The sequence below is a fragment of the Emiliania huxleyi genome (genome assembly GCF_000372725.1).
Source record: "Emiliania huxleyi CCMP1516 unplaced genomic scaffold EMIHUscaffold_1, whole genome shotgun sequence".
In the NCBI taxonomy this organism is placed as follows: Eukaryota; Haptophyta; order Isochrysidales; family Noelaerhabdaceae; genus Emiliania; species Emiliania huxleyi.
This window is the reverse complement of record NW_005202428.1, coordinates 1,479,599-1,490,275: the sequence shown is the minus strand read 5'-3', so window position 1 is coordinate 1,490,275 and position 10,677 is coordinate 1,479,599. Positions and strand designations below refer to the sequence as shown.

Here is a 10,677-nt window from a genome sequence, read left to right as displayed (position 1 = left end):
TTGTTTTTTTCCCCCAGGTGGATTTCGGGGACCCCGGGGCCCTGGCCCTTTTGGGGGGGGGGGCCCCCCTTCCCCCCCCCCCCGGGTCCCCTCCCCAGAAGTTTCCCCCCCCCCCCCTCCCCCCTCAGGGGACTCTGCCTCCGGAGTGAGGCCCGGCAGCTGGACGCAGCAGAAAAAGTCTGGCGCGCCGCCCTCGTCGCGCTCCGGTGCGCAGCGACGAGCGCCCTCGCCGCCGCCCCGGCCGGGCCCAAGGGATCCTTTCCCTCCGCCCCCCCCCCCCCTCCCGGGGACAGGCTGCTCGATGGTCCTGAACCGCGGCCGGCTGGTTGTGTTTGGTGGCCAAGCACGACAGCGGGCCGTAGGGTGTGAATGGCGTCTATCCACGTTGTGCGTGTGAGCAGGCGGCGTGCATGACGAGGACACTGCGGACGGCGACGGGCTCGTCTCCGAGTTCTACGCGGACGCCCACTCGTACACAATCGAGACTGGCCGCTGGCGCGCCCTGGCAGTGGAGAGCAAGCCGGGCAAACCGGCCGCACTCGCCGCAGCCGACAGCGGCGGCGGCGAGGGCGGCGTCGCCTCGAGGGCGGCGGAGGGGGGCGATGCGACGAGCTTGTTGGCGCTGGGCGGCGGGCGACGGCGCAACCGCAACCGCAACGATAGCGATGACGAGGACGTGGCGGGCGCCGCCGCGCTTGCCGCCGGGACCGCCGCCGGAGCAGCGGAGCCGCCGCTGGCCGAGAGCGAGGAGGGTGGCGCCGCCTCTGCGCCGGCGCCGTGCCCCCGGATGAACCACAGGGTCGCGCTCAAGGGCAACACCATGTACGTGTACGGCGGGCTGTACGAGCCCGAGGAGTCCTCCGAGATCACGCTGAACGACATGTGGAGCGTCGACTTGTCCAAGCTCGACGGCTGGACCTGCCTGCATGCAGGCAACGCGCCCGAGGACGCGCTGGTGCGGGAGCTGTCGGACGACGGATCGAGCTCCGACGACTCGAGCGAGGGGGAGGGGGAGGAGGAGGAGAGCGGCTCGAGCGATAGCGAGGACGAGACAGCGGGCCCTCCTTCTTGATGAATTGGTACCAGAAAAAGGTCCCCTACGGTCAGCACACGTAGCACAGACTGCTCTGCTGTACGTCTACGTGCGCGCCCGAGAGAGGGACTGCAAGATGTCGTGTGCGTGATCCGCTTTCGCACAGGTGTTGTGTTCTCCCCCTCCGTTGTATAGCCGCGCGCGCTTTGTACAGAGCCTGTCACCCTCTCCTAGAGCACCTCCCGCTACCCGTACCCCGAGCCCGTACCCGCGCGCCCCGCGGAGCTGCCTCGCCGCGACTGGGACTGCTGTGTGCAGCCACGAGAACGCAACTCTCACAAGCCTAAAGCACCGCACGCACACGATGCAACATTCGTCCGCCCTGGAGCCTTCGACAGGGGCCAGCGGCGCTCGTCACACAGACCACCCCTCGTACGCTCAGAGCACAAGCATTGGGAGGAGAGTACAAGCCAGAAGAGCCGGCGCACGTCCAACCCCAAGCGCCAAGGCCCAGGGGCTAACAGCGCGGGGTGAGGATGGAGAATCGTCATTCAAATCAGCATCACGGGACCAGCGCCGCGGCACCGGCGGGTTGGCAACCGTGCTGCAGCAGTCAAAGGCATGAGGTATCCGAGTAGCATTTCTCTAGAGGAGTCATCGGCGGGGCAGGCGCAGCCAACTCCTTGGCGGGGTCGCCGACGTCTCCCTTCTCCTCCTTCCGTCCTTTCGGCGCCTGGGGTGAGTGGAAAGGGCCCAGGCAGAGAGCTTCCGCGTAAGACATGGACCGCGCCGTCCGCGTCACTAGGGTGAACTCTTGGGCGAAGTCCCACGAAGTGCCCATCATCATTGCTGAGCTGGAATCGACCATTGTCCACTCTTCGTTGTCTGGCGGTTGGCCCGCCGTGCGGCGGTGCGAGGGGCGAAAGAGAACGCCTCGCCACATGAGATCACGTGAACATTGAAAACCGCAGAGCAGTCAGTGGACGTGCGCGCGGACTTGAGAGAACTTCGTAGTCGTTTGTTATGCAGAACGCGTAAGAATTTTGGCTCGAAAGAAGAAGAATTTTACCAGAAAAGGCGGTCGCACGACACGATTCACGCGACAGGCGAGGAGAAACTCGCCTTCCAAGAAGAAGTAGATTTTGTCGGCTTCTAACTCTCTCGCCTTCCACCGCCCATGCGGAGCTAAATTGATGAACTCTTTTATTCTCGAAAAGAAGCTCCCAACTCTGTGGAAGGAGCCACCCCTCGGAGGACGCGGGCTCGCCTTCCACCGCCCATGCCAGCAGAGGAAGCGCAAGGGCGAGATGCTAGAGAACGTGGGGCCAGTCAGGGCGGCGCTCTCTACCACCTTCAGCTCCGGACCCTTCAGCGCGTCCGCCACTGATGATACCGCGCGGGTCGGGTTGGGAGGAGGACGAACGAGCATAAGCTGTTGCTCTTGGACCGTTTCTTTTCGCGCCGCAGCCCTGAGCCGCTGCTGGCGAGCCGTGGAGCGCAGGCCGGCATCGACAAGTGTGACTACCGGCGCGATATACGTGGTATACCAGCCCAGCGCACACAAGGGCGCAGACGTAGTATAATGCTGAAGAAGCACCCGCTCGCGGCCATCTCTGTGGCGTACAAGCGCGCCGTCGTGCGCGCCTGCGCCGAGTGGCTGCGCGAGATCGAGGGCCGCCTCGCGCAGCCGTGTGGCGCGCGGTGGGACCAGCAGCTCGCCGGCTGCGACGACCTGGCGACGGTGGCGCGGCTGGTGCTCAGCCTGCAGCGGCGGTCGTCGCTCAAGACGGCCGAGTCGGGTTGGCTCGAGGACCTCGCCACGCTGAAGCCTGAGGAGGCGGACAAGCGGGCTGTGCCAATCACGCTGGCCGTGAAGAGGCGGCTGACAGAGCTCTCCGAGGCCGTGCCGTACAGCGTCCCTCCCTCCTCGCTGCTCGGCGCGCGCGTGCTGCGCCAGCAAGGCAGCGCCGGCGCCCACCAGGGCGTGGTCCTCGAGTTTGAGCCGCTCGTCGGGTTCCGGGTGCGGTGCAGCCGAGATCTGGCCGAGGCTTTAGCCGAGATACGGGGCTCGGTGGCACGTCCCGCGTGCCTGTCCTCTCCCGCTCTCCTCCCATAGACTGCTGCTTCACGCGCCCACGAGCAGGTGCGTTACGACGACGGCGAGATCGAGGACTTGCCGCTGCGGGAGCTGCAGTCCATGCTGCTGAGAGACGGCATCCGCGCGCCCGCGCCCGCGGCGGGCGGCGGAGCGCTGCTGCCCGGCTACGAGGCCTACGGCGACGACGCGACCGTCGCCGACGTCCTCGCCCGACTCGACGCGCGGCGCAGACCGGCGGCGGGCGGGCCGGCGGCGGCGCAGGCGCAGGCGCAGGCGCAGGCGCAGCCGTCGGGGAGAGGCGCCACCGCCGCCGCACGGCCTGCGAAAGCCATGGCTAGCGCCGCCGCCGGCAGGGTAGCGGCCAGCGGTGTGGCGACGACCGCTCCCCCCTCGGCCTCTCTTCCCGCCGGCCAGGGCGGCGGCGGCGGCGGCGATGGTGGTCGGGCGGCGGCGTGGCGAGGCGGCACTGGCGGCGATGGCGGCGGGGCTGGTGCTGCCATCTCGGCCGGCAGCGGCGGTAGCAGCGGCGGTAGTGGTGGCGGAGGCGGAGGCGAAGGCGGTAGCAGAGCCGGCGTCGACGGAGATGCTGGCGGCGGCGGCGGCGGCGGCAGCGGAGGGGCGCTCCCCCCCGGGTGGGAGGTCGAGGGGGAGGGGAGCGGGCGAGTCTACTGCGCGCCGGACGGCATGACTCGCGTCCACTCGCTCTCGGAGGTGTGGGCACAGCCGAGATGCAGCCGAGATGCAGCCGAGATGCAGCCGAGATGCAGCCGAGATGCAGCCGAGATGCAGCCGAGATGCAGCCGAGATGCAGCCGAGATGCAGCCGAGATGCAGCCGAGATGCAGCCGAGATGCAGCCGAGATGCAGCCGAGATGCAGCCGAGATGCAGCCGAGATGCAGCCGAGATGCAGCCGAGATGCAGCCGAGATGCAGCCGAGATGCAGCCGAGATGCAGCCGAGATGCAGCCGAGATGCAGCCGAGATGCAGCCGAGATGCAGCCGAGATCTCGGCGGCGTTTCCCCCCGTCTCGGCTCGGCCGCGTCGCCGCCTCCGCTCCGCTGCCTCCGCGCCGCTGACGCGCCGTGGCCTTGGCGCGGCGTCAGGTGGCGCGCTGGCAGCGCTCGCAGATGAAGATTCTCGCGCAGTACGAGCGCGTGAGCGAGCGGAAGCGGGCACGGGAGGAGCGGCCGCCGAAGCCGGACTTTGGCGACTTGGGCGTGCGGCCTGCGCCTGCCCCCGCCTCGGAGGCGCCGCTCTCCTGGCTGCTCTCCTCCTCCTTCTCTCTCCCCCCTCCCACCCAGCCCTCCCTCCACCCTGTCCTCCCTCGCCGCCTCTCCTCCCCGCCCCTCTGCCCGCGAGTAGCCTTCTCTTCACGCCTCCTGCCGTGAACAGGCGTGGGTGGCCGTCGGGCCGGAGCCGAAGCCTTTGTCGGCGTCCGCGAGGCAGCAGCTGCCGGCGCCGGGCATGAGCGTCGAAGACGCGGCGGCCGCCGCCGCCGCCATGGCCGGCCGGGAGGCGTCCAAGGGGAAGCGGCTGCCACGCGAGCTGCGCAACCTGGCGATGCCCGACCGCGACTGGAACGTCGCCATCCCCTACTTCAACCTGGGCGCAAAGACGCGCGACCAGGAGTCGTTCGCGCAGGGGTCCGGCACGGACGGCGGCGCCTTGCCGCCGCACGGGCGATAGAGGGTCCGCGCCACCAGCGGGGAGAGCTGGAGCCAGGCGAGAGAGCGACGCAGCGAAGGGAAAAGGGGGGACCAGGCGAAGGCATCGCTCATAGCGCTCTGTGCGCGTGGCGGCGAACCTAACGTGTGTACCCCTCTCTGCTGGGAACCCGAACCCTGCTCTCAACAATAACAAGCTGCGTATCGCCAGGCCGCGTTTCGGCAGGGATGCGCCACCAACTGGCGACTCCCGCCATCTTCCCATCTCTCGTCGTCTCGCGGGTTTGCTGCTGCGCCGACCCGAGGAGTATGCGCGCGAAAGACCTCAAGGCAGAACTCGACTCGCGAGGTGTCGGCTGGCGCGGCGTGGCCTTCGAGAAGGAGGAGCTCTGCCGACTCGTGGAGGCGGCTCGGCTTGCGCCGCCACCACCGACCGCGCCGCCGCCGGCCGCTCCACCGCCGCCGGCCGCTCCACCGCCGCCTCCGGCCACCGCGGCATCGCCACCGGCGCCCGAGGCCACCACCCGCGACCCTGCGCCTCCGGCGAGCGGTGCAGTGAGCGACGAAAGGTCCGCCGTCGCGGGGATGCGGGTGCCTGCGATCAAGGCGGAGCTGGCGGCGCTCGGCGTGGACGCGTCGACGATGTTTGAGAAGGTGGACTTTGTCGAGGCGCTGCTCAAGGCTCGCTTGATGAAGAAGGCGGAGAGGCCGCCCCGGGGCGCGGCGAAGGATTTTGAGTACGGCGCGCAGTCGAGGCAGGGAGAGGATGGAGGGATGGAGGACGCCTTCAAGGCCGCCGGCTGGACGGGCGAGGAGGAGCGCGACCCGTACAACGTAGACACAGCCCGCTCACCCGGGCTGCGAAGAAACTTTGCGGACGTCGGTAGAGACGACTTTCGAAAGCCCTGGACTGGCGCGCGCTGAGAAAGGACTGGGAAAGGCTGTGGCCCCTCGCGAGCGTGCCGTGACGGAAGCTGTTCGTACGGAGAGACAGTGAGACAGAGTGCAACCCCGCCCCTACGTCTGACAACGCCGATTTTCCGTCAGAGAGAACGCCGTGTGTTTTGCGGGTTCAGCTTTTCCGCGCATTCTCACACACTCCGCCGCGTCTCCGACACTGCGCGGGTACGTACAACACACAATAAAAACGAAAAAAGGCACGTACGGTCCAGAGCAACCACTCCAGCTCTACATACGTATAGGTCGAGTCAGAGTACAGAGACCGGACCGCTCGCGGGGGGAGGTGTCGAGGGTGTGTGAGAGACGCAGCTCGCCAGTATGTGAGACTGAGAGACGAAACTTGACACGTGTGTGTGTGTGTGCGCGCGCGCGCGCGGGCTGCGGGGAGGGGCGGGCGGTGTCGACCAGTGACATGACCAGTGATCACGCGCGCGCCTCGCCCGCGACTCGCGCGTCACGCCTGCGCTCTCAGCAGCCAAATCTCAAGGCGAAGAGTTGTCCCCCTCGCCGCCGTGCTCTCCGTCCTCCCCTCCCCCTCGCTCCTCCTCGCCGTCCTGCTCCTTGCGTGCCCAGGTGGAGGCGAGGGCGGCGTCCGACGAGAGCAGCTCGCCGAGGAGGCCGGTCGCCTGGCAACAAGTCATATCATTCAGGATGGGACGCATAAGTGATCGTTGACGGCTCGTCATGCGAGGACAAGGCGAGCAACACCCCGGCCGTCAGGGAGGGGCAGGCGAGGGGCTGGGCGAGAGGTGAGAGGCGAGAGGCGAGGAGGGGCGAGAGGCGAGAGGCGCCTCCGGGTCGGCCGACACGGCGGCGTCCACGCGCGCAAGGCCCTCCTCAACGCGCTCCGCGGCCGCGGAGGCCTCGGCGGTGGCGCCGGCCGCGTCCATGCCCGCCAGTCGGCGGGCCTGCACCTTCACCTCCTCTTTCTGCCCCGTCAGCACCGCCCGAAGCGTCGAGATCTGCGCGCGGATGCCGGGCTCCGGCTCGCCACTCTCCGCCTCGAGCTGCGCCGCCATCGCCTCGAGCCGCGCGAGCAGCGCCTCGCCGCCGCCGCCGCCGCCGCCAGGGTGGACAGCTCTGCTCGCCAGCTCAGACAACCCGCCAGGAGGAGGCGACGCGAGGAGCGGGTCGTCGTCGTAGACCACTGCCGTGCGGCCGTTCGGCTCGTCGTCTGGCTCGATCTCGCCGTCGAAGTCGTCGGCGACGCCAATGTTCCCGAACTGGGCTTCGAGGGCCTCGATCGAGGGCACGCTCATCGGGCAGCAAAACGCAGAGAGCGAAAGCTGGCGAGTACGCCTGCATTCACAGCACAAGCCCTCGCCGGGGGCTCGAGCATGCGCAGCGAAAAGCATCCTTTTTCCAGACGGATCCCCCCTGTGAAAAAGTGAGGCGTGGTCTGTACTCGCCAGGAGCGAAAGCGGGCTCAGCAACTGGGCACAAAAGAAAGCGCGCGCGGCGCACTCTGTCAAAAGAAATCCGGCTTCACCATATCCGAAGCCCGCGCGGCCCGCTCGTCGAAAGTGGCCGCCATCACCGACAATAAGAAGCGCGGTTTCTTCATTGTACTGCCCGCCTCGGAGAGCCCGGCGGGGCAGAGCCCGGTACACGAGCCCGGGCACAGCTTACACACACACATGTCCTACAGCCGCCTCACTGGCCTCGGCGCTATCGCGCTGGCCGCCATTTATTGCCTGCGGAGGCGCCTCATCGAGCGCAACGCCCGTGCGCGCGCCGCCCGTGCCTTCGCCGCGCTCGGTGGCGGCCCTGCCCGCCTCTCCTCCTGGGTCGACAAGCGGGTGGAGTACGCGACGGCGGAGGCCGACCCACGGCGCGCCTTCTTCGACGCCCACGGCTTCTTCGTCGCGCGCTCCTTCTGCGCCGCCAGCGAGTGCCAGGCGCTCATCGCTCGGATGGCGGGTCTGGTCGAGCAGTGGGACCCCGAGGCGACCAACCCTCCTGTGCCCGCTCCATCCGCCAGCCTCGACGCACAGACACCGCAGTGACGGTGCACAGAGCTCGCCGTATCCCACCGCGCTCAGGTGGACAACGCTGCGGTGTTCCGGACGGATGCAAAGCAGGAGAAGGCGCAAGGCAGCTCGGACTACTTTCTCGACTCGGCCGACCGCATCCACTTCTTCACCGAGGTTGGCGCCGCCGCCGCCGACGGCGTCGGCTTGCGGCCGTCCTACCGCTCGCGCAAGGCGGAGGCGCTCAACAAGGTCGGCCATGCACTGCACTTGCGCGATGCTGTCTTCCGCGGCTACTCCAACTCGGCCAAGCTGCGCGAGCTGGTCGGCGCGCTTGGCTGGGTGAGCCCGGTGGTGCCGCAATCGATGTACATCTTCAAGCAGGCGGGGATCGGAGGCGAGGTGACCAGCCACCAGGACTCCACCTTCCTCTTCACGACGCCGCGCCAGACCTGCCTCGGCCTCTGGCTCGCGCTCGAGGACGCGACCCTCACAAACGGCTGCCTCTGGGTGCGGCCAGGCTCGCACCACGAGCCCGTGCGGCGCGCCTTTGTGCGGCAGCCGCAGCCGCCCGCGGCGGGCGGAGCGGCGGGCGGTGCGGCGACGACGGCGATGGGCTTCGAGCAGCAGCCGGAGGCGGAGCCGGTGGCGTGGGAGGGGGCTCTCCCGCGCAGTGCCGCGCCAGGCGGGCTGCTCGGTGGCTTGCTCGCTGCGCTGCGGCGGCTCGCGCTCGGCTCGCGCTTCGACGACCTTTTCGCCGCCGGCTTTGTGCCGGTGGAGTGCCGCGCGGGTGACCTCGTCTGCTTCCCGGGCACACTCGACCACCTCAGCCTTGCAAACAGTACGGGCAAGTCGAGGCACACCTTCCAGCTGCACCTGGTCGAGGGGCCCGCCGCCGGCGTCGAGTGGTCGCCGCGCAACTGGCTGCAGTACCCCACGGGCGGGCCGCCCTTCCACGCGCTCGGCAACCTGGCCCCCCTCGCGCCGCTCCAAAAGGCGTGAAGCCCGTTATTGCAAAGCGCGCGGGGCTCCTACTCGCAACGAGCACTGGGTGAGGTTGCTATGGGTGAGGTTAGCATGCAGAAGCACGGCATGATGGAGCGCGATGCGGCAGAGCGGGCCCTCCTCGAGAAGTGGTTAGACTCCGCTAAGTCGGCGGAGGCGTCGATCGACGAATCCGCTTGAGCACGAGAGCGGAACGAGGGCTATCGTCCGCGGGCTGTCGTCCGCTCGTCTCCCGGGCATGAGCGCGCATACTTTTTCAGTGTATTTTTAGCTTACTGGGAGAAAAGAGAGAGGGGGTTGTGTTCTCTAGGCCCCTAAGGGCCCTACGCGCGGCGTGAGAGCTCGAGCTCTCTCTCAGTGTATGTACTTTTAGCTTACTGGGAGAAAAAAGAGAGAGGGGGTTGTGTTCTCTAGGCCCCTAAGGGCCCTACGCGCGGCGTGAGAGCTCGAGCTCTCTCTCAGTGTATGTAGCTCTTACGTACATTCCCGTAGGAGGACTCTGCTTTGGGCACGCAGTCTCTCTCTTTCTCTTTGGTACCAGGTTTTCTTCTTTTTTGTACATGAATATCCCGCCAAGAGTCGATTGATGCTGTGCTCCGTCTGCTCCTCCGTCATTCGAGATCGGCTTGTGCTCGATCCGTCCCTCCCCGTCTGCTGCTCTTCGTGTGCCGTCAAGGCTTGTGTCTCGTGTCCTCCCGGCGCAAAGCGCGTGCCGTACAAGAACTCCGCGGGCCACCACTGCATCACGCTCCTGAACTCCACCACGAGCACGGTTACTCTTCCTTCTTTCTAGACTCCATTGCCTTTAAGGAGGCTGCTCTAGCCCGATGCCGATCATCCGGCTCGCTGGGTGCGCTTCTTAGCTCCCCGGCCCTGGATGTGAGTGAGGTTAATGACTGCACTCCAAGTGCTCCAAGTGCTCTCGCGCGTCTCAGAGATGTGGCCGTGTCTTTTGATTCGGGCGCCGCCCCTTCGTCTCTTGCTATCCCCTCGCCGTCTGCTTCGTGCTTAGTGTCGTGAGAGAGCCTCGGTAAGTAAAATTCTTTCTCCCATGCAATCGTCGTCGGTCGTTGGCCGGTCGTCCGTTGCCCCTCGTGAAAGCGCTGACAACCGCGACGTTCCTCTCTCGGACTCGATCCGCGGCGCGCCGCGAAAACTGCCGACGATGGAGACCGAAAAGCAGGTCCGCTCCGCCTTCGCCCGCCCAGTTGTGATGGCTGCTGGCCAACCCGATCCCTTCGAACCGCAGGAGTCCATGTGCGGGAGCTCAATGTCCCACGACATAGGTGACCGGCCCCATGAGAGCCCTTTTTCCAGCCGTCAGCAACCCCCGCCTTGCCGTTGTCCGCAGCGTTTTTCTGCCACCTCGTGAGCACGGTCCTTTCTCTCTTCGGGATATTTCAATTCTCGACGTTGTCGTACGTCTCGGACCCGAACAGACAAGAAAAAGAGATCATGCAGAAGGTGTGCATGTTCCTCTTCTTTCTCTCTCCGGTGCTCGCATTGGTCGTCTTCTGCAACAGGAGAAGCCCGACGACCCTCTCCAAGGCTGCAACTGCCCTCGCGTTTGTGTTCCTCGGCGCGATTGTCGTTTACACCGTCGCTCGCGTTGGCCCGTACAACATATGGTGGGGTGGCTACTGCTACGTCCTGCACGTAAACGACAATCGCTGTTACAACTTTGATCGCTGCGGGTCAACTACTTGCTGAGGAAGCCGGAGACGGCGCTGTTCGCAGCGGCCAGCTCTGGGTGGCTGTCCCTTTCTCGGGAGCAGGCGGACATCGCTTCCAGGGGGGGGTCCCCACCCCCCCCTAGCATGTGGTGAAGTCTCTGGGGGGGTCGGGACCCCCCCCCTAGCATGTGGTGAAGCCTGGGGGGGGGCGGGGCCCCTCCCTAGTTGTCTGGTTGGCACATTAGAAAATAGGTCGAGGGCGATTTGGGCCCCT

The 10,677-nt window shown here is 67.0% G+C and overlaps 4 protein-coding genes across 4 annotated transcripts in view; all 4 read left to right on the top strand.

The window, feature by feature from the left end:
- Positions 1-1,072, top strand: part of EMIHUDRAFT_95019 (hypothetical protein) — a gene marked incomplete at both ends in the record, with an annotated part of 3,001 nt that extends 1,929 nt beyond the window's left edge. Inside the window, 3 exons of the mRNA XM_005794166.1 lie at positions 129-206; positions 294-335; positions 402-1,072. Coding sequence (XP_005794223.1) covers positions 129-206; positions 294-335; positions 402-1,072 — 791 coding nt within the window. The remainder of the gene's footprint in view (positions 1-128; positions 207-293; positions 336-401) is intronic.
- Positions 1,073-5,380: 4,308 nt separating this feature from the next.
- EMIHUDRAFT_194313 (hypothetical protein) lies at positions 5,381-5,719 on the top strand (the record flags this gene model as incomplete). The annotated part of the gene is made up of 1 exon (XM_005794165.1): positions 5,381-5,719. One exon carries the CDS (start codon positions 5,381-5,383, stop codon positions 5,717-5,719), a length of 339 nt encoding a protein of 112 aa, XP_005794222.1.
- A 2,090-nt stretch (positions 5,720-7,809) lies between these two features.
- EMIHUDRAFT_61074 (hypothetical protein) lies at positions 7,810-8,727 on the top strand (the record flags this gene model as incomplete). Its single annotated transcript, XM_005794164.1, has 2 exons — positions 7,810-8,320; positions 8,411-8,727. Coding segments are annotated over 2 exons (828 nt in total), but the record flags the coding sequence as incomplete, so codon positions are not given.
- Positions 8,728-9,316: 589 nt separating this feature from the next.
- On the top strand, positions 9,317-10,440 carry EMIHUDRAFT_194310 (hypothetical protein; the record flags this gene model as incomplete). The annotated part of the gene is made up of 4 exons (XM_005794163.1): positions 9,317-9,502; positions 9,743-9,913; positions 9,980-10,016; positions 10,082-10,440. The coding sequence occupies 4 exons, from the start codon at positions 9,317-9,319 to the stop codon at positions 10,438-10,440; spliced, it is 753 nt and encodes a 250-aa protein (XP_005794220.1).
- Between the last annotated feature and the right edge of the window lie 237 nt (positions 10,441-10,677).